Source organism: Pleurodeles waltl, chromosome 10 (genome assembly GCF_031143425.1).
Source record: "Pleurodeles waltl isolate 20211129_DDA chromosome 10, aPleWal1.hap1.20221129, whole genome shotgun sequence".
In the NCBI taxonomy this organism is placed as follows: domain Eukaryota; kingdom Metazoa; phylum Chordata; class Amphibia; order Caudata; family Salamandridae; genus Pleurodeles; species Pleurodeles waltl.
The window spans coordinates 945,805,551-945,829,261 of NC_090449.1; the positions used below are offsets into that span (position 1 = coordinate 945,805,551).

Consider the following 23,711-nt stretch of genomic DNA (forward strand, 5'->3'; position numbering starts at 1 on the left):
AGTTTTACCGGATAATGTGGAATGGTGTCCAGTTTTGTTTATGTGGTACAATGTGAGTTCACGAAGGAGTTATTTCACCCACTTTTAAGGTTCAGAATGTTTGTTGTGTGTCACTGCCTATCTGCGTTAATGAACCGCTGATTGCAAGATTGGATATACCTGTCCGTAGTTATTTTCTTTTCTCTGTGCTATGAAATTAATTTCTCTTCTGTTACATGTTTTGTGTCACCCACTCCTGTGTGTTATGCAAGGCACCAGTTGGGCAACACAACTGATTTACATAAGAGGTTCTACGAGTGCTTCATTTGTAAATTAAGAGGTGCTAGTGCTCAAAGCCCTTCCCTTAAACACGAAGCTGCTGTAATTAAATCTGCCAGCACTGAATACTGAGGCAGCGTAATCCTAAAGCCATCTCGGGCCTCTTCAATCCATTTACGGCCACCTCTGCCCCTTCAGCTCATCCTGCAACTTTCTACTTTCTCCCTTTATGACGCTTTTTAGTTTTTCCTTTCCTCCTTCTTTCACCTCTGTGTCTTTTGCTCACAGCAAATGCTTGAGGCATAAGAATAAGCCCGGCCCTCACAAATAAGTGCCAGTGCTCAGCACCGGAAACAACAAGCACAAATTAAGCACTGGGTTCTACAGCAGCTACTTCTGTTGGTCATATTTATTTCTGTGTTCCGAATACCATTCTGGTTGATCTTTTTTTATCTTCCATCGGGAACCAGTGGTTTACAGAGGTGCGTACTCTAGATGGCTTGTGCATGCAGCTAGTGGTGTGATGATTAGCCATCCAGGTTGTTAGTGTGTATTATATAGATGCTTGCTATAACGTAATTGATTGTCAATCGAACTTGCGTTATTTTTGGTACTGGCATTTTCCTTTTTTGAAGCTATATCCTGCATTGTGGATTTCTGCATTTTTCCTGTGATACCTTGCAGCATCTGTGATGCCCTAGTGCTTCAAGAGAGCCTAGAGTTACCTGAAGCACTAGCCTATGACATACTTAATACACCCTGCATTTAACTCATGATCGTGTCGTTCATCATTCAAGCTTGCCACCAGGGCATTTCATTGCTGCTAGGCGCATTGCGGATGTGGTCTCTTAGTCAGGATGACCGATATGTTTTAATCTTGTTGCTAATTAAACAATAAGGACATACTTATTAAAAAATATATCACTCTAATTATCAAAGCATCATTTTATCAATAAAGGTAGTCTCCAAATGTAGACCACCCCTTCTCATGCCAAGCACCATTGGAATGAATTTTCATGGAATTATTTTCTTTTGAAAAACTATACGTGGCTCAAGCCCCTCCCACCAGAAATGACGGCCATGGGAAGTTGAGAAGTATAAAGTCGCTGCCCGCACTGTATGTGACAAGGAAACGTTTTATTTAGGAGCAGAAGTTAATAGGGACTCTGTCTCTCCTCGAAAAACGACAACTGTCATGCAGAAGAAACCCTACTTGGAATTGATGTACATCACAACGGAAAAAGGTGAAAAGACAAACACTAGATTGCAAACATGACTTATTTGGTGATGGAACGATATTAGATAGACACCCAAAATATGTCCCTTCCTTATAGTGGCAACAAACAAGACCACAAATTTACAGTGAACCAAGGCACCAATTAACAAACACTTTGCGCTGGTTTTGCGTTACAAAAGTGACACAAACCTGCGTAAAAGATATTTTTTGCATTTACTTTCCAGCGTAAGTTCAGAAATCTGAAATAAATGCAATGCATCAAGGAGGCGTTTCAGGGGTGGTACAAGGTTGTTTCTGTACAACCACTCATGGGTTTTGATGCAAAATCCTACTTACTAACAATAGTAGACAGGGTTTTGCTTAAAAAAGAATGCTTTGAAAGCAGACTTTGAAAAGGAGAAATGCTTTCATTTCTCCAAACTTTTCCCACTTTGTATGTGTGTTGTCCTGTACAGCACACATCCGAAGTGGGAAAAGTATTAAAGTTTGTCTAAGAATATGGGCAGACTTACAACAAAGTGGTGCATCAGCTCTGATGTGCCACTTTTCTTGCGTCACACTGCGCCCCCCCTAAAATCACCATGGTAGCGCTGTAATTACAATACAGTGCACCACGGCACACATTAGCACTATAGTGCTATTGTGGCGCTTTGCTGGTTTATCGCAATAAATTATAGTTCTAGTCCATCAAAGCACAGGGAGGCCCATAGGTTATTACGGGAGCATCACTTTAACACTTGCCCTGAGCAGGTGTTAAAAATGAATAAAAAAATGGCCCAGTGAAATCTTTTGAATTTCACTGCACCATGTTTGTGTGTCTCCCTGCGTGGGAACACCTCCATTGCATACATTTTACCTGGCGCAGGTATAATGTGGCGCAAGGGGTTACAAAGTTGTGCAATGCATGCATTGTACTACTTTGTAAATATGGTGCACGGTGGGGGCTTCTTAACGACTCCTTAGCGCAAAACAAATGATGCTAGGGCTGCACATGGAGGCTCAAGGGACTTGTAAATATGCCCCATAGTGTTTTGTACTGGAGGGCACTTTCCAGAAGGAAACATATGGTATACTCACCCAGATACCTTTACACTATGGTGCAAGTGTGGATGTAGCATTTGACAGCCAAATTGTGTGACAGCACTATGGAGAGAGCAGGATAGCGCCATATCTTTGTAGATACAAACTGTGGAGAGCACTTTCCTGCTCTCTCCCTCTCACGGTATGTAGCCCAGCAACTTTGCAATCTATGCTGCCTTGTGTGAAAGTTTTTTTAACCTGTGCCTAAATTACTAATATACAACTAAACACCTGGGCTCTGATTTACAATGGTGTCACTCAACGCGGAGCAGCAACCAAAGTTGCTATGCTGCATTGCATGACAGTGAGAGAGCTAGAAAGCACTATATCAATTAAGATATGGCACTATCCTGCTCTGTGCCTATCACTGGCGCACAATCAGGCAAGTACAAAATATTATGTTTATACTCACTTTAAAACTTTTCCCACTTCAGGTGTGTGCAGCACACATGACAATTGGTAAATGTTAGGAAAAATAAAAGTATTTCTTCTTTTCACGGCTGCTTAACAGTGGCATTACTTTTTGGTGCAAAACCCATCTACTATTTTTAGTATATAGGGTTTTACATCACAAAACATAGGTGGCTTCATTGGACTGCCAATGTATCACTGATGGATTACCTCCTTGATGGAGAGTAATGCAAAGGAGTGCTTTGCGCTGCTTTGCCTTGGTTTGCAGCAGTTTTCCAGGGCAAAACAAGTTTTGCAATGGAAGGAAATCCAAAAGAAACCTTTTGCACAGGACTGTGTCACCTTTGTGGTGCAAAGCAAGTGCAAATTGTTGTAAATCTTCCCCCAAGTGTCAATGGAACATACATCATTTCATTTCAGCTGGTACCCTTGTTTTTTGAGTACCTCATCTGATTCAATGTGCTCATGCATCACACTGGATGTGGTGCCACGCTATGCAGAACAGCTTGTGATGTGTTTCAATGCTCATCTTCTTACATACCAACTCATGATTTCCTTTCGTACCACTGACAACGTATCCTTATTCCATGCTTTCCCATCACTCAACACAGCTACTTCCTCTCTCTTTTGTTTAAAGTACTTCCTCTCTTACCTTAATAAAATAAAATGCTGCAGCACTTAACTCATGAAATTAAACATTTATTTCATTTCTAAATAATTAAAATATATTCATATATTCACTCCATTCCAAATGTGAGCTGCATGTGGGCGGAGCCCGATTTCGAGTGCGAGCAAGGGTGAGCAAGGGTACAGAGCAGACTAACTGAGCATACGGTCAGCAGGGGTGTGGGGGGAACAGAGTTGAGGCGTTTTGGTGAATCTGGCATTATGGCGCCTGGCCGCGGGCACCCCGGGTACAAGGCTTTTATTGCTGCCTCTCGTCTCCTTCAGCGTTCCTCCTCTCGGCAGCAGCAGTGAAACAGCTGAGGTGGCTCGGCATGACTCAATGACTCTACATGGTCCTACGCAGTCTGAACCATCTCACTATGCCAGCACTAGTGATGCCCACCCCGTTCGATGCCCGCTCACTGCCCCACTCGTTGCCCCTCCATCATCCCTCTATTAGCTTGCCGCTAGTTCGTCTCCAGCCCCTCCAACGCAGTGTTCCTGCCACCAGCATCACCAGCATGACTGCCTAGCACTGGGCAGCTCAAAAAGCACCATTAGCACGTACATCTCACTCTATGCCTTTCAACTTCAGTGCTCCTGTCCTATTCTGGAGAGCGAGTGGAGGACCAAGTGGGAAAAGTGGAACAAGAGGGTGAGGACAGTTGCAATCATCCATTTCATTGAGCTGAGATATGTGAGCAGGGGTGAGTGTAAATTAATGTGAGGCTATAGGGGCACGTCAAGTCCCCGATTGGTGTTGAGGTGGGCGGAATTAGGCCGGTGCGGCTTGCACCAACGGTTCTTGTGACACACTTCATTAATGCACCATTATCACCCCTCAATAAGCATGAGTCAAAAGCGGTAGGTGGAGGATGCCAATAGGTGCTCGCACATCAGCAGCAAGTATTTCCAATAATTGTTCAGAACAAAGTCGAAGATGAAACAATGTTGGGTGCCAGGCTAGCTAAACACCTGCCACCAACAGGTGTCGGAGGGCCACACACTGAGGAGTGGGTGGTTGCCTATATAGTGGAAACAAAGCGGCCAGGGCACACCCTTATTGTAAATCTAGATAAAGTGGTGGCAGGGGTAGGTGCCGTCTGATCGAAGGATCCAAGTGCAAGCGTATCATGGCCACCATTGATCCTATTTACGCTCATTGACTGCACTTAGAAAAACTTAAATCTCTACCACCAGTCCGGTTTATGGTTTTCCATATCCTGATATATATTACGCAAATCCAAAGCCTTGACAAAGTCTTGTAGACAAAACACGTGTTGGCTGTTTTGCTGTACGGACTCTTTGCTGTTTGTGGTCATCTGATTGTAACCTTGACCATTCATTAACATCTGGCTGCTTTTGGATACATGGACTTACTAAACAACATTCTCTCTGTGATCGTGACTTTGATTACCCATTTGCATCTATAATAAATTCCTCTGCACTAAATTTCCTGATCGGACATCTACTCAATTCCTGAACTTTATCTGGATTTACGATACAGGTGTGCCCTGGCCGCTTTGTTTACCCCTCAATAAGCAGACGGATCCCGAGCCTGCAGCCCAGAGCTCTTCAAAGCAGCAGACTGCTGAATGACATTCTCCAAGTTCATAAGGGATAGTGTACTTGTGTCCCTCCCTCTCAGCACTGTGGTGACTGATTGTTGGGGGCAGGTGAGGCGGCGCTACAGCTCCTGACACTGGGACATCATCAAGGAGTCCTGAGATCGGCAGGACTAGGAGAATGCCACAGATGGCCCAGCAAAGTACGAGGAAGAATAAAGGTGGCGTCATGCCCCTCAGTAACTGACACACTGACACAGCAGGTTACAGTTTAGATGAAGGGTCAGAAAAATACAATGTTACTCTCATGCACCCCACGCCAGAGTATCCAGCCGGGAAGTCCTCCTTATTCACATTTCATGTCATGATACATCCACCTCCATCACTGCTGGCGAGCCTGGCTTTATTAGTGACCAATCAGAGGAAATCGAATAGACCAAAGAGGCAAAACTGAACCCCAGGGAAAAAAGAAGCATCACTGGTATTATTGGTTTCCATTCAAGTTAAATGCACAGTCTACCTTTCGGAGTACTTTTCCCCACCACACTCTCTCATCAATAGTCAATTCACTTTCACCTATGAAATCCAATCTTTTGGACAGTACAGAAAACATTTGTATTGATCCTGAGGACACGGGTCTGAATTATGAATCTCTTCTAGAACTGTCTTTTCTGCAAGGAACCTGCCAGGCACCCAGGCCAGAAAGACAGTCCTGCCCCCGCTGTAACAACAGACCCCTCTGGTACAGTTTGGTCGCAACTCCTTTAGACTCTGCAATCTACGGTCTCAGCCTTAAATTACCACTCAGACAAACTAGTTGTGCAAGTGCATCTCTTGAATTCACTGGCCATCTTTACCACCGGAATATACAGCAAATTGGGTAATTGAAACAAGTTGATCACAAGGGCGCAATCCAACTCAAAACTGGTGCAGTCTGTCTGTTGCTTTTCCCCTATAATTGAAAGTCGATTTTCGCTTCCCACATGTGTTAACACTGGGCTGACTGAAATCAAGGGAGCTCATTGGGATCCAGATTTAAAACAACAAGTGGTGGTGTAGCTATTCTATGGGGCCGCGTGACACAGGAAGTTTCACATTCAATTTCTAGCACAGGAAAAGAAGACTTTCGTCGGATGTCCAGTATTCTGGCAACCAACGTTATCCCGATCCTGGGTGTGGGCCCTACAGAGCCTGGGGAGCTGGTAGCACTCTGCCAGGGTCACAGACTGCACCAGTTCCTGCAGCAGTGGCTTTCCCTGTAGGAAACAAGTCTGAGGGCGGTAAGTTATCCAGGGCAGATCGCTCACCTTTAAGGGCACTTTGAGGGAAAATAAGGCTTTGGAAGCAGTGCAACAAAATAAGTAGTTCCACCATTTCTGGAACACGCTCCCAATTTCCAATTTTTGCACGTAAACGTGGTCTCATCTGGGGCAGGATATAGCCCCTTGCAGTCACAGCTCCAGACGAAGTCTGCTTCAGTCATTGCAATACAGCTTTCAGTCTCTAAGCAACTGAAACCCCCCCAATAGAATGTCTCAATCCATCCATCTAGCTTAACCGATGTCCATATTGAAGCCAAAACAAATAACTCCATCATCCAGGAATTGAGCAAGTTAGAGCCGTCTCAATTACTTTCAAACCAAGGAATGGACAGGGTTGACATTCCAACAAGGTCTGTTCAGAATGACCAGGCCGCACCAATCCATCTGTCTGCTCATGTTGCCTACTCTGATCAAACTGACTCCATCATAACTAACGGTGGTGACAGGACTGAATTATCTATGGAAACCATTAGAACAATAGTAACGAAGGATCCGAGGTCTTTGTCCCCCCCAAGCTAATGGCAGGCTTACAATTGTGACCCAGCACAATGGACACGCTAAACCCAAACAGAAGGCTGCTTTTTGGCCCTATGTACCACTCACAAGGCCCTCATGGTATTTTAAATAGGGGGAATATTCGCAGGCAGTTAAAATCCATTCCGGAACTGAGCAGTTTGAAATACAACGACATTACATCAATTGAGTTTCCCCACCCCAAAGGCCAGCAAACCTCGGAATCCACATTAGCAACATTTGCCTCGACAACCCTTGCCCAGGCAGTATTGCACAGGTATGATGTGTCACAATGGGTTTAGTGGTGCAATGCTAGCATTGTGCCACTTTAAACATATATGGTGAACTGTAGTGTAACATTGTAAGACACTAAGGAGGCACAAGTGTGCCCAAAGGTCTTTTAAATGTGTCCCATTGGTGGCACATAAGACCACCCTATCAAGCTCACATTGACATGACTCAGGGGAAATGTGGCCTATGTATTGTCTGGACGTTAACCTGACATATCCACAAGTAACACAACACTACACATGACGGTTCAAATGTAAAAAAACATTTTGCCTAGGACACCATAACATTTTTGACATGCCATGCGTCAAAAAAAGGGATGCATTGCTGCTGGCATGTTTTTTGATGGCATTGTGTCTACCAAAAATGACACATACCATGAAATGCCTTGGAACTGTCTAATATTGCCATGCCATGCAACATAAAAAAATCAGGCACAAGTACGTAGCATTAAAAAAACGCATTGTCAAAAACGTGAGGCATCATCACAGGAAGTGAGGTGATGGATATACCATGCACACCAGGAACTGCAAAATTACCCTCACTTTCTTTTACAGTCACAGTCTTTTTGTCTGCCTTGGTAACAGGAGGTGTTTTGGAGATCTGTGTGAGAGAGTGCCGTTTGAGGTGTATTTTGTGCTGTCCTATTATTGTCCCTGAGCTCTGTATTGTCTTGTTCAGTTGTCTTTTATATTGTGTTGTCATTGTATTGTTTGGTGTCTGTCTCTGAGGTAACAGTCTTCATATTGCAATAAGCACGGTGTCATGTCTCATGTTCCATCTTGCAGGTGGACCCCAACAATTTACAGTTCAAGAGGTGGAAAGCTTCAAAGTCCAGTGAGTAACAATTTGTATGTGTAATGTGTTTTGCAAGAGTTGTGTGTGCAGTTGTATGTTGTATGCAAACCATGTACCAAGTGCATGTATGCTACCACATAGTAAGCTTAACCAGGATATGTACTATATGACTGCAGAGGTGTCTAGGCTGTGCACCCCATGAAATGATTGCACTGGTGGCAACATGTGTAGAAAAGGCCATGGAAATGTTGGACATGGTACATGATACATGAGTGCCATATCAGTGATGACAGTATGGTCATGTGGCAGAAGTTGAAGGTCTAACACGTGTGCAGGGTTGCTATATGCTGTTGATTATACATGTCACAGATCTGTGTGCCACACGTAGCACTGAGTAGCTCAGCTTATGGTGTGATGCATTACCATGTGAATAGTCACTGCTAGACCTGGCCCTTTTTACAGGGTCATCCCCAAACATTTTGCTTTCCTCCTCTTATTTTTTATGGCCTCTTGCTGTTGCCTCTGAGCACTTTATCACTGCTGACCAGTGCTAAAGAGCAGGTGCTCTCCCTTCTAAAGTTGGTATAATTGGCTTATACCTAATCAGCACATTTAATTTACCTGTAAGTCCCTTGTACAGTGGTATCTCTACGCCCAGGGCCTGTAAATTAAAAGCTACTAGTGGGCCTGCAGTGCAGCTTGCACCACGCACAGAAGTAGACTTTCAAACCTGTCTCAGGCCTGCTAGCGCAGGGCCTGTATGGGCAGTATACTGCCACAGGAACCTAGTATCTAAATTTACTTGCCAGGCCTCGAATTCCCCTAAGTCACCCCAAGGTAGGCCCTAGCTAGCCCTATGGGCAGGGTGCTATGTATGTAAGAGGCAGGACATGTGCCTGGTTGTGTGGCCTGCCTGGTAGTGACAAACAGCCTGTTTGGTTTCTCACTGCTGTGAGTGCTGCCTTGCTCATAGCATTCCATTGGAAATGCCCTGTCTTATGTGTAGGGGGTATTGTCTGATCTATGAGGGGTAGCGTGACATGGTTGATATGTTCGTAATTGTAGTGAGAAAAATGGCTTACTGGTGTAGGTGGATTTTTTATTACCATTATAGAAATGCCACTTCTAGAAAGTGAGCATTTCTCTGTGCTTATGACTTTGGTATTTTGCAGCTTGACTCCAATCCAGGTCTGGAGAAGAGTGACAGCTGGGCTTTGTACATCATTTTCAGACAGCCTGTACAGAGGGAGGGTGGAGGTGTCACAGAGGTGCATCTACATACTGAATGGTCTTCATGGGCTGAGAGGAGGAGGGGCGGGGCACACTTGCGTTTGTAAAAGCTGCGCCCTCGCCTCACACAACGGGCTTGATTACCCCCACTGGCGCCTGGACCCTGTGCTGGGGGAGAGAGGGGTCACTCCTTGAACCAGTTAGGACTGGTTGGAACCTCTTCTCCCCCTTTTGTAAACGCTTGTGCAAAACTAAGTATAAGTACAGGGTGTTTTCCCCATGTTTGAGGGGCACTAATGGACTACTGAACCAGACACAGGACTCACCAGGAACTGCCTTGGACTGCTGCTGTTGTGCTGACCTGTGCCCTGCTGGGTCACTAAGAGGAACTGCCACTGACTGCAACCCCTTGGGCTGGCCTGTTTGTTTGGGCCCTGACGCCCTGTTTCCCAGTTTTGCTGTCTCCAGGGGCTGGGTGTTGTGGCCCCGTTCCCCTATGCCTTTATTTCTTAAAGCGGTGAAAGGGCACTTGACTTGCCATTTTCCCAGTGCAAGAGGAGCGCTGGATTTTATGTGGCGGTGCCTGGAGAGTGCTACATTCCCTTGTCCTTGCTGTTTTCACCCCCGGTCGAAGCACTGCCTGTTGCAGATTCACCAAGTGCAGGGAGAATGAAGGATTGAGCAATCGAGCTCCACGTATTACCCCCGGGGTGACGAGCCCTGTGTGTAGTAACCCCGGGGCACCGGCAGGCACCTGTTTTAATGCATTCACCACCGCGACCCAGGCAACACAGAAAAAGCAAAGAGGAAAGTTTCCGCTTGCAGGCTGGAGCCCCCAAGCTGCTGGTTGGAATGCAGCTGCCCTGGAAGACAGAGCGGAGCGACCCAGGAGGCCCTGGAGGGCTCCGGGCATCCCAAGCACGAGCAGCTGCAGTAATTCCACCAGCCAGGTAGGAAGGTAAGGATTCCTACCAGCAGGGCATGAGCATGGGACTTTGTGCCCCCAGAGCCAGGAGGCTCCACAGAAATCCATAGCTCTCATGTTAGGGAGCTGGAAGACCGCAGCCGTACCACAAGGACGCAGGCAGCTGCCCCTGACTTGAATGGTGTTCGGCCCGGTATGGGAGACCCATGGAGGCCTCCCAGCTGGCTAGGAGGGATCACATGTGCCCCTCCCTTGTGTGTTTAGGGAAGCACCAAGGTGCTACCACCCTTGTGCAAGAAAGGGGATGAATGAATCATAGCCCCTTCTGTCTGCAATACACCTACCGGGCAGAGTGGATTTGTGATATATGCATTACACTATAGTGCCTTACATATGCCCATGGGGGCTATGGGGGTCATTACGGTAATGTGGCGTCCGTACTGCCAACAGGCTGGCGGTACGGAGACCCGTATTACGACCGCGGCGGTAGCGCACCGGTCGCACCGCCGGGGCCGGCGGTTTCCCACCGTTTTAGCCCCGGCGGTGATAATCTGCCAGGGCAGCGCTGCCCTGGGGATTATGACCCCCCTACCGCCAGCCTGTTTCTGGCGGTTTGCACCGCCAGGAAGAGGCTGGCGGTAAGGGGTGTCCTGGGGGCCCCTGCACTGCCCATGCCAATGGCATGGGCAGTGCAGGGGCCCCCTAACAGACAGTCTAGCAGCATAGCAGACAGTGAAAAGCGCGACGGGTGCTACTGCACCCGTCACACGGCCGCAACACCGCCGGCTCCATTAGGAGCCAGCTCCTATGTTGCGGCCTCATCCCCGCTGTGCCGGCGGGCGTAAACTTGGTTTGCGCCCGCCGGCCCAGCGGGGATGTCGTAATGGGGTCCGCAGGAGTGCGGCTGCATTGGCGGCCGCACGGCGGTTACCGCTTGGCGGGCGGCTACTTGTTATGACCCCCTATATCTCATGAGGAGGTCGTGGCCTCCATGTTTTCTGCAAGCAGCATTCTTTGGTGTTATGTACAATCATAATAACGTGTTACAGTGATGATGTAGCCATGAGTTTTCTGATGTTTCATTTTCATGGGCATTCATGATAATGTTTTAGCAGTTATGATAGGTGTTTTACCATGCTATGTGCATTTTGGTGATAACAATGTTTTTTTGACTACTGCTTATGTTGCAGAATAACCAGTAACCTATGTTTTTTAGGTGACTACTGCTGGCTTTTCCAGAGTAATAGTACTGAATAAAGTACTGCTTGTGTAGCAGAGTATTCTGACGTGTTTTGTCAAATGATGCTGCATGCAATACAGTTTATTTTTATATAACCTGGTGAAGTGTTTCCTTTGTGATGTACATATTGTATCACATGCGTTGTGTGTGTTGTGCAATCGCATTACACATTGCCTTTGGGATAGGCCTGAATGCTTTACTAGCAAGGGGTTGAGCAGGGGTTATCTTGGGTGTGTAACTTCCTTGCCCTGATTAGAGTGGGTGGGTTCTGCCTGGCTTTTGGTGTTGTCCCTAGCCAACCAGAAACCCCATTTCTAACAGTCATCTAACAGTAGCAGGTCAGTGGTCAACATACCACACTTGGGGGATTATTTACAAGCCATTTGTGCCCCGGTATATCACTTTTTATATGGGAAAGAATTGATGCACCCATGGAGCAAGGGACTTGTACATATGCCTCTTGACATGGCCAAATTTCAACCACCATTGTGGTGTGATATCCCATTTTCTGAGTCGTAGTTTGCAACATTTTTAACCTATGTCAACCTCACATGTCTTGTCATATATGTTTGGACAGAGGGATATCCATACTACATTGACATATAACATGCAATGAACTGCAGCAGTATCTACTCTTGGTGATCCAGATATTGTCCAGGATCTGATGTAAAAATAAATGACGCACAATGTACTACATTAGCCAGTGCTGTACCAAAATCCCTGTGTAGATATGGTGTCGGACATGCATACTCCCACATACGAGGTGGTGGTGCTGAGTGCCGTTATGCAACATGCTGAGCATAGTTTGGGATACATTTACAGCCAATGGCCAGCATAGTGTGAGGAAAGAAGTTGCTCAGAGACTATGCATCGAGTCATGGTACAGCTAACCTGGTACTGACCTGTGTCAATATAAGAGTAGTGTCATCATCCTCTGGGTGCCCTGAACGACTGCACCACCCAACAATTTCACATATGATGTCTGTCACTATTAGTTTACCATTTAGCAATGTGTCCTGACATCTCTACTTGTGTCGCCGCGCACAACCGCGGCGACTCTTTTTCATGCCGCGGTTGAACTGGCGGTCCGAGTTTCAGCACACCGGCACCGCCGCAGCTCGTTGTTTTGCCTGCCTGCTTTCACAATGCACCCCAGGAGGCACATTTCGTGCTCTGGCTTGCGCCACAGCCCCTGCCAACCTCCCTGAATTCACATTTACTTACCTCCTTGGGTTATTTCGTTTTTCTTTCCTCCTTTTTTTCTTTTTCTCTCCATCTTCGTTTCTTCTTTTTTCTTGGTGACCATGTTGTCTTCCTTCTTGGTATTCTTCTTCCCTGTATGCCTTTTTCTTTTTCCTTTTCTACTTGGTCCTTTTTCCTATTCTTTTCTATATGGTCTTTCCAAATCCAAGATAGTGTTGCACTTTCTTCCTGTTGTGTCACTTCCTGTTTTAAGGTATATAAGCACTTCAGTTATTCTCTACCTTGCGTTGCAAACACTTCCGCTTGGTGGTTATCCTCACTCCTGTTTTTTCCGTGTTTTTCCAGGTTCCTGTTTTTTCCTGCAAGAGTTATTCAATTTCTCCTTTTTCATTGTTTCGTTTCCCCTCTTTTTCAGGAGTTCCTGTGATAGAGGTTTTTTCCCAACTTTTGGGGTTTTTCCTCTGGGACTCCTTATAGAGGGTACGGTCTGCATTGGCGTCTTTTCCAGTCAGCAGCACCATGGCTACTAGAAAAGGTCGCCTCTATATTGGCCAGTCCAGAACCAGTAGAAGATCGGGTGTTCCTTCAAGTTCTTCAGCCAAGATATGCAGATCGTGACACTACTTGCCATGTGTTGTCCTGTTGCAAGGCCACATTTGATTTGCAGTACTTCCTCAGATGAGTTAGTTAAATATCAACGATCAGAGGTCACTTGCACAAACATGAGGTACACTGATGAACAAACCACCATGATGAGTATGAAGTTGCATGGTCACAAGGCTGATGTGTATGACAATCTTAGTCAATGGTGACATGGATCTTCAATAATTTTCCAAGATGGTTCAAAGTAATCATGCAATAATAGCTAGTCTCTGTACCGTGGACATGGGCAATGTGGATTTGGCAGTTGGTGTGCAAATGTATGTCCCCACTGCCCTTCAGGATGTAATGTTGGTTTGTGCTGGCCAACGTGTTACAACTTCAGATGGTGTATCCACTGCATGTGTGTTGTCCATTTGGCAAAATATACAATTGACTGACATGTCCACTTCATGTTTCAGCTGCAAACATGAATGCATCCCAGAGGCGAGGATTTACAGAGGGCAGAGAGGTACCGTCAAATAGACAAGTTGCCAAGGGGTACCAGAGGATGTAAAGGAGGTACCACCAGGAGCATGCCTTGGGGGCCTTGAAGGCCTTCCCTCAAGGGATACAAGAGTTCCTGTGTTGCAGGACTGAGTGTTGTTGTACATGAAGGGACACCTTCCTGTACAATTCCAGACAGGAGAGGTGGTTGCATCTTACTATGGGTAGTTCAGGATACAGCACACATGACAAGAGGTGAGAAGGCGAATGCATGTAGACAGTTGTCCCCCTTGCATTACTGTTACAATACACATGGGTTGGCATATGGAGTTGACACATTCCCAAACATGTCAATGTCTGAATGCATCAGGTTAAATCACCGCCTCAGGGTCGGCATTGTGAATGCGTAACATATGACTGACACTGTTTTGGGTCCTCTGATTCCATCTTCCAATGTCTGTTGCAATTGCAACAGACATTGGAAGTGGCAGACAGCATTCCTGATTGTTGATGTTACAGGATGTGTCCCTTCCTGCACATGTGCATTCATACCTGCAACACAGGAACCCTTTACACCATGCTCAATGTGTGCCAGTGTTGGTGTTAGGTAGCAGTTAGTGCCCCATGACCAAGCTTAGTACAGGGATGCATTGCATGTTAGTGATAACTACACATCCCATCACATTCAAGATGATGCAGCAATGCACAGCAGGCTGGGCTGCTTTACTGCACTGCATGATTTCATCATGCATGGTTAACAATGGGCCACATTTCCCGGAGACTGACTGCACACTGCCCTGCCAGGTCCTGGTATTATGTGCCCCTTTCATACATCACACTGCATGTAGATATTATTCCATGTGTGTTGCTGTGCTTAGTCCCACAGAGCACACATATAACCCACGCATCTTCTGAAGCCTTCCCATATATTCACATCTGGGAATGCTGCAGTTTCATGCATCACCTCAGGGTTAGCGTAGTTGTGACATGGGGGCGAGTGTAAACTTTGTCCTAGTAATGTCATGTTACTCTATGTGCTGCATTGTGCATCACACATAGCAGACAGGGACACTACTTGTGCCTGAAGGTCTCCCTTAATGCACAACAGCAATCGTCCCCAACTCATAGGCACCCTTGCAGCATGGTGCAGGTGTGCCTGTGTAGGCACACAGCAGCAAATTCTGCACCAGCACAGAATATAATGACAGAAATGCCCAGTATGTTGTGTGTACATCACATTAGTGCCCTATCCCAGAGGCGAAGGAAGGCATATCCCTGCCCTTGGATGGCCCACCCTGCGCAACAGGCCTGGTACATGATAGCCAATGAAAGATACACAAGGCCAGATGGTTCAGTTGATAAGGTGAAAGGAGGTTTGCAAATGTTGTGAAGTGGTCTCTGCATATGGTGGTGGGGTCAGTACACATCGCATGTGTTTGGTGTTTTGCCATAATTGTGCCCCATGCAACCCTTTCACATACATAGAGTGCCTCTTTTGTGCCTTCCCCTTGTGCCATTAGTTATTAAACACATTTCCCCCCACTGAAACTTACCCTGTGTTTGTTGTTGCTCATCATGTGCCGCAGTGTCCTGTTCCTGGACTCCCGTGGCCAACCCCCCCGGGATGATCACTGCCACCATCTCCTCCAGTTCATGCAACTTCTTTTGGGGTGCCGAACTTCCACCTCTGGTCTGCAGTGCTGCCTTTCGGTTGCTGCCCAGTTTCTCCTTTGCCAGTGCTTCTTACAATCCGTCACAGCCCTCTTCACCTCTGCCACACTGTTGACTTTATCAACTACAGACTGCCATATGGCCCCCTTCCTACTTATTGGCACTTTAGAGGTGACGAAGAGTTGGTGTTGGTGCTCCGTCACCACTGCGATCTGGATTTGATTCTTCTGACTGAAGCAACACTTCCTCTTCTCTTTCCCCTTCTCCTGGGAGTCTGTCTGTCCATCCTGGCTTGTTCTGAGCTGACTGGGGTCTCCCTGGGGTCTCTCCTGCACTGATTTCTCAATGTTTCTACCTCATGGCTTAGGTTTGGTGTATTGGAGTGTTTATAGACGCTTCTAGGGAAAAAGGGACTTTAGCATGATTAGCGTAACAAAATGTGCTGCTAATCATGCTAGCTACACTTTCCCGGCACTAGCGTAATTTTTTATTTTTGGTGTCACGTCACAAAGTTTAGTGTCACTTTTTTTTACACTAACCATTTCCTACCACCATGCTGCGCCATTTAGTAAGAAATTACGTTAGCAGGCGTTATATTTTTTGATGCATATGTGTGTCATTTCATGTAAATATGAGCCTAAGTATGTTGCACAAATTATTTTGGTGGCTGTTGCACTAGCACTTTACTAATCTACTGCACTTTATTTCTTGAGTGTTGATCTCCGACCAACTCTGTCACAGCCAGCCAAGCTGGACCTCTGAGGTTAATCCAAACGACTGAGTGCAAAATGGCTGTCCCAAGGATTAACACTTTGTATACATGGGCAGGTTTCCTTTCTGGAGGCCAGATAGTATAGATTAATGTGTATTGCAACAATTATCTGACACAATGATTGTCATTTTATGCCATATTTCTTTCTTTTAATTTCCTAGTGTGTTTTTACTGTAGGTTGATGTTCATGAATAGGCCCCTTTATCTTCTAAATGCTGTTCAACTATTGTGAGCTGATCTTCACCTTCTGTGGGACTGCTGAGCCCTAACTGAGTGAGAATTACCATTAAGCGACCATTAGGCACCTAGCCTATCACACACAAATAGAATAGCAGATGAAATAAATACAGGGTCTTGCCAGAACCTGTTAAGTGGGGCCAATCTACAGTACATATTCAGCCACATTCAAGTGTGACTCTAGTGATAGTCTGTAATACTCCATTTTTTGCAACCAAGAATACACCTGACTATGATCTTCATGAAAAGTTTTGGGAGAAAGCTAGTGCATCCTCAAAGCATGCATTCTACTACCACCCTACTGCCCCCTCTAAAGATCTATAAACTCTGCCAAATCAAAGCTGCAATCTGTGTCTTCACCAAAATTTCGGAATAGCATAGCCTGTAACATCGTTAGGATCGTGCATCGATGTTATGTGGCCTATTTCTGACACTGGAATTTGGGTTGAAGGGGTAGGTGGCCCATATCACTTCAGAGCCGGCCTTGGAATAACTCTGAGGGCCAGGCAGGAGGAAAATACATCCCTAACCCCTGTAGAGAGCAGCATGGATAAACAAGTGGACTCTGTTCCTGGATGAGTGAACCACTGTGCAAGCTGAGCATTTGTTTCTCCCCCAGCCTACACAGTAAAATCCCCTTCCTTCCTCTCACAGACAAATTGAGGGTAATTCAGTAATTAACCATGCCCCATGACCTGGAGAGTGTCTGGGATGCCCCCAACACTGACAGACCGGCCACAGAAGTAGTGGGTAGCCTGTTGGAGAAGAACAACAGCAGGGGCAACCCTAGCACCATGTCAATGATTGCCACTGTGTTCCCATTGTCTGGCTAATTCCTATAAGGAGGAAAGTACTCTGGTGGTCTTGGCAAGGTGGAAATGCAGTCATGACTACTACAATGAATTTGTACCACTAACATTGTTAAGGTCTCCAATATTCTAGCTTAAAGCTTATTTAACTATTTGGTACAACAGTATATTTAATATTGGAATTTATCTAAATCTAATGTTTGATCTTTACATTTTCCATTATGTATTACTTTGCTTTTTCTTTAGAACCATATTGTTTTTAAGAGAATCATTGAGTGGCACAACAAAATGATGATATTGGTACATTTTGGAAGTTCCTGTTCTGAAAAATGTTTGAATTTTCAACCTTGTATTTAGCCTGATATTGAGTTTGGGGAGACCACCAATCCCTCCTAGCCCTCTATTCTCTTTCAAGGCCTTGAAATCTGGGTCAGGTTAACATCTTCACTCCGATCACACACCAGCCCATCAAGACAAGACCTGAGAAAACTCCAGCCACTTTACATGCACGCCTCCAGAAGTCCCTCACCTAGGCATCTACAGCAAGTGCAAACTCAGTCAAGAGCACCACCTGTTTAGCCCTGCTGAACTTGACAAGAGCAAAGGCCCAGACCCACGACAGCTGACTCCATAGAGTACCTCAGCAGCGCTCATCAAAATACCTGCCCCTTCTTGCCCCAACTCCACTATACCATGCAGAGGCAAACAACATAATCACTCAGTTCCCCCTGGCACCACTAACTTTTCTACCTTCATTAGTGTCCACTCATTACATGACACAATAAATATATGGAATGCCTCCTCTGATTCATGCTGATTAGTAATCATCATGCAGCCAAGTTTGCAGCAATTTCACACCTCTTTTATACACATGCATTTCCTTTTCCATTACACAAACCTGGCTCTTGCCAACCATTACACACATCATTAATGTAGCAGAAAACTATGGTATCCTGCAAACTGAGCATCAAAACAGACCAGGATGATGTATCCGCATTGCCTACAGATGATCAGGCCCTGCTCTCTATAGAAATATACATCCTTCAGTTCAACCAGGCTAATGTTCAATGCCCAATATTTCCTTTCTTCTGGTCTACTATCATCTCAGAACCAAACAAGCTTTCACATAAAAGATGTCTGACCTCACCACAACGATCTTGATTAGCTATATAAGCAGTATCTTTTGTTAGAAATTTCAAATTCCCAGACAATGCACTGACCACAGCCCTTAGGGATGCCCTCTTTGAAATACCAGACATTTTTTACATCATTCAGCTCTTCACAATGTAAACACATCAAAGGAAACATACCAGCATTGTTTGGCCAACCTTCACCAACGTCACCTGCCAGCCACTGAAATAAACATTGACAGGAGGAGCCAGAAAGTCACTGCTTTCAATCTACTCCACTTTGTATTCACACGCCATGTACAAATGAAGTAAAAAAGCAGTTGATCAGATCATTCAAGAACTTTTCAGACAGGGCACTCCACAAGAACCTGAAATGCCTAACAGTCATCCAAAAGGCAACATTGAGAACCTGTTCCTCTACTTAAGACCTAGGCTAGAGATGGCAGCACCTTACTTCAAACCCACTCCCAGAAAGTCTAGCCTTCTACACAAGGTGGTAACCAACTGCAAACAAACCATTAGAAGACACGAGCAACACACTCTTCTTAGCCATCAAGCTTTGTTCGAACTTCCCTCTTGATTCAAAACATTCAAAGGATAAGAGTTCACAATCAATAACATTTTCAAAAGCAAGATCAATAAAAGGAGACAGAATAATCAGATATCATCATAATGATCACATTCCACAATGCTTCCAAATAGACCTCATTAAACACCCTTCCTGCATATAACATGTAAATTATTCTCCAGTGACTGGGAGCTACCTCATACAAATATGATACAATTTCATTATCAATACTGAAGGACATTGACAGAACAGCTCTCAAGCCACTTTGCAACATCACCAGCAGCTCCCCCACCATTCCACCTTGACAACTTCCTGAAAACTATTCCGACTCTACACTTCTCAAAAGGCCCAAATTGAGCCATGATGACCTTGTAAACTATCATTCAATTATGTATCAGCCATTCCCTAGAAAGATCCTCAATAAGGATATAGCAAGCCAGTTGAAAAAATAAAGAGCAAACTTCCTCCTACCAGCCGGAGGAGAGAGATGTCACCCTCTCAAATGACCAATGATTCACATCAAATCACCAATAACAGCAACCTATATACTTGTCCTGCTTGCCGTTTCTGTGGCCTTAAGCCATGCTCAACACCTTTACCTCCAGAAAACCTCAATACTACTCGAAGAATAAAGCTCATTGTGGTGGGCTACCATGGAGTAATGTTGTCTTGGTAGGGTTTTTTCTTAGCTATGTTCTTTTCTACTCAAGATACGCACATGAGTCACTGTGTTGAGGTTATAATGCCACTGTTTATTTTTTTTCTTTGTCATAGTAATTTATGTCCTTTTGTTATAGATCTGATCGTCTTTAATCCTTTCAGTCTGCTTCACTGATGCCTTTCTATTTTCCTCTCTTTTAGAGTCGTCTCAGGCCTCCCACTTAGGTCGTTTGTAGGGTACTCATAGGAGAAGAAAACAATGGCGAAGATCAGGTAAATGGATTTTTCCTTGTTCTGGGTGGGCGAAGGTAAAGGTAAAGAAAGGGGGGAGGGAAAAGGGGTGAGGACTTGTGATTCAGGAAAATGGGGAAAAGTGACACACCCTTGTGCACTCTTGTACCTCCTATTTTGTTGTGCGTGGTGATGACGGTGCTTTCCCAAACTCGTTCCCTCCGTAGATAGTCTCAGGGACTGAGCGTTATGTCTCGGGGTAGTGCTTTCCCACTCATTTATACCCCCATTTTCCCCTCCTGCACAGTTCCTTATTCTGTAATATTCTCACAATCCGACTACGTAAGCGGTTCAGTACGTGTGAGAGCCACAACCCTCCATTGACGTGGCAGGTCTCGTCGCCTGTTCTGTTTTTTTTTCTCCCAGTCGCTGTGGTCTTGTTCTCCTGAGGTGCCGCTTGGGTCTAGCCTCACCCTCTCCTGTCATCGTTTCGTGGTCTCTCTCTCTCTGTTCTCGCTCTGTGCTGTTCTCTATTTTTTCTCATTCCGCCTCCTCTCCTTTATTTTGTGCGTGTCCTGGTCTCCTCACGCCTCATCTCCTTCTTCAAAGGTGTTGCACGCTTCCAAGATGTTGGTACGCTCTTTTATGCGTACCGACGTAACCTTGTCCATAGTCCCCCTAGGGCACTGTATACGCGGCCTGGGAGCTGTTCGTTCTCCCTGTTACACTCATCTTACCCAGAATAAATCCTCCAGATATGAACTAATCTAAGTTTCCTGTGTCATTCAGGTGTGTTCCACTCTCTGCCAGTGATCTTCAACCTGTGTATGGGCACCTTAGAGTGGCTGGCTGAAGAGGATATCAGTTGTGATCAGATGTCATCTATTAGTGTGCGGATGACTCCCAGCTCTGCCTGAAAGTCTTGGTTGGGACTGATACTAACCATATAAAGGAGCTTTATGCAATAATTTGAGCTTGACAGTCAAATGCCTGCCTCAAACTCAACAAAAACAGAGTTTTGGCTTACCATCAGATACACCAATCAAGAAGTGCCTGTTTGTTTCTCAGCAGCGAATCAACCAGCTCTCAGGCATGTATCACTGACTAAGTCAAACCTCCATGTTTCCAAATACACAAATCCCAGCTTCAAATCACACATGTATCAAAAACATCTACTGCTAGCACATGAAGGCCTTGTATTGGGACTTCTCTTGAGAGCTGCTGTCCAAAAATCGACCTGACTCCATCTCAATGGAAAAATCAACCTACTAGCGGGTGACTTTGACACACCACCTTATACAAATGAAGCAGGGCAATACTTAACTTAGCTTCATTGGAGGCCTCATTTTGAAATACATTCAGTTGTGCTGGTGTGTTCTTTGTGTCTTTGCAGGTGCATTATCATGATCCTTGTTAGTTAGGGAAAGGAGTATTGTTGCATTAGACTGCTGATAGAGAGGCTTGGAGGGAAGAAGTTGGCAATGAGGGTGTAGATTAAATGCTAGAAGTTTTCTGTTTATTATGTACCTGGACTGCGAGGTGTTCAAGGTTGCAGTTACAGTCTAAATTTGGAATAGATGGGAAACCTAAGAGATGTTGCAAATGCTACTCTCAAGTACCAAACTGATTGGTTCCTGGTGGCGTGAGAAAAGATCAGGATGTTACTGAAACTTCTGTTGTTTTAACTGATATTCTCACAGTTGGTTTAGCAGATTCTCTTTAGACTTTGAGGGGTACAGACTTCTCTTCTTTCTTTCTACCTGCAAGTGTAAATCTTTATGCTGGAAACGTATTCTCTTTTCCTAGACATCTACAGAAGCCTATAATATGCTGAGACCTTCTATGATTCCTAAATACAAACCTTTTTTAGATGGTTCTATGACTGGCTTCTGTTTGGAAGAGAGAAGGGGAGTTTCTTTATGGAACACCTATTTACTTTATTTTGTTTTATTATTGTTGGGGCAGTTACTATTCTGTATCTCATCCTGTTATGACCAAAACTACTGAGATATTTCAGCTTACCTGCTGTATTGTTACATTTTTTTAACTTATTCATGGTATGCTCATATAGTGGATTGATTAATAACCTGAAATAAAACCCATGTTAATTACATTTGGTGATTCCTGTTCCTTATTGTGAGGTCACATTGATTTCACAAGTCAAAAATGTATTGTTGATGTTTTCTCCCTTTCAATTTTTCATTTTCAGACAATAAAGGTCCATATGACCAATGGAGATAAAATCTTCGATGACTTTACTGAACGATTGAGGTATAAGTACCAGCGCACAGTCACAAAGTATTCAGAAGTATAATCAAGTCACAGCAATCATGAGAGCATTTTTGTCCACCATAACAAATTAAAGTCCTGGCTCACCACCTGCAAGCCAGCCATTACAAGTTTGCCAAAAGAGCCAAGAATCTGACCTTTGATGGACCACATAACACCTACAGCAGCAGAATTGCATTGTGTTAGATCAAAAATTAGAGGAACGAGAAGTCAAGATGTCAGGTTTTCTGCAACCAAAATCTGGAAAATTATCCCAGTCCAGATCTGGAAGGTCACTTCAATAAGGAACAAAAGACCCATTCTTCAAACAGCACCTCGCTGCGTTGGAACAACCAGTTTACTTGCATTCCATTTAACTGTAACTTTCTTCCCAGTGCTGCTTGATTGATTAATGTGAATATTACTTGCACTAGCCTGCCTTGTACCAGCCCACTTCTGTACCCCCTTGTTGTATCCCAAAACGTTATTGGAAAACACTTCTCTTTCACAATAAGTATACCATTTTAAACATAGAAAGTTTTCATTCACACCATCATATATTTTATATACAAAACTTTTCATGAAAATAACCTGGTGGTAAATATGCATCATCATTGTTGTTCTTGTATGTATATTTGGTTGTTTATATAGTTTTTAGCTCAGCCTGTACATGTAATGATTGTTTTCATTTACATTGCTCACTTGGAGCCAACCTCGTAGAATATGCACCTGCTTCTCTTTTGATGACTGTTCATGCTTTACTATGAGAAATGAACATTTTATACCTGCTTTTTCTTTATCCGAATGTCAAATTGTTGTTTGTATTCTCTAGTTGTACCTATGCATCTCTCTCACCTTTTATTATTGTTTGTCAATTACATTTGAAGGTTTTCTTGTTAGTTATGCAATAGGGCCCACACACATACACTTAAGTTCAAGCTATAATTGAAAATGAAAATTCATAAAAAGCATTTTAATACTTTTCACTATGTAAATGGGAGTAGTTAAAAAAGATATGCTTGAGTTCCTTAAATAAGTCATGTGGCAGAGGAGCATTGCCCAGCAAATACAAACTGTGTTGTCCACCAACACCAAGATGGCATTGGCAGAGGTCTGTCCAAATTTGGACACTCCAGGAATGGTTCACATTTACTCAAAATGCATAGCATTGATCCGGATTTGTGTAAAAATATTCAAACTCTTTATATTAAAATTGTGCGCATAATTGTGATCTGTATTGTTCATCCACTAGGGCCAAAAGCATGTGATGAGTTTAGTAGATGACTCCCTCTGGTTCCAAAAGTAGGTATCTTTTAAGAGCAGGTGGTAGGCAAAGTTGAGGGATTACTCTGTGGCATCTGTTCCATAATGCTGATCGAACAGCACATCTGGCCAAGTGCATGAGCGTCCTGGGAGAAGCACTGCAGGCAGCGAATAATGAGTCATAGAAATTTTGATGTGCCTGCAAAACAAAGACATATTTGTAAATTCAGATTGGCTGCCTGCTTATCCACCTATGTATAAACTTACATACCAAATTATG

The 23,711-nt window shown here is 44.6% G+C and overlaps 1 protein-coding gene and 1 long non-coding RNA gene across 2 annotated transcripts in view; one reads left to right on the forward strand and one right to left on the reverse strand.

The window, feature by feature from the left end:
• The first annotated feature begins 8,136 nt into the window (after window positions 1-8,136).
• On the forward strand, window positions 8,137-22,195 carry LOC138262056 (uncharacterized). Its single transcript, XR_011199193.1, has 3 exons — window positions 8,137-8,177; window positions 19,871-19,942; window positions 22,110-22,195. It is a non-coding gene; the product is annotated as an uncharacterized lncRNA (long non-coding RNA).
• A 931-nt stretch (window positions 22,196-23,126) lies between these two features.
• The window catches only part of ASB4 (ankyrin repeat and SOCS box containing 4), a 175,681-nt gene continuing 175,096 nt past the window's right edge, over window positions 23,127-23,711 (reverse strand). The window contains exon 5 of the mRNA XM_069211745.1: window positions 23,127-23,630. Coding sequence (XP_069067846.1) covers window positions 23,442-23,630 — 189 coding nt within the window. The 3' untranslated portion in view covers window positions 23,127-23,441. The remainder of the gene's footprint in view (window positions 23,631-23,711) is intronic.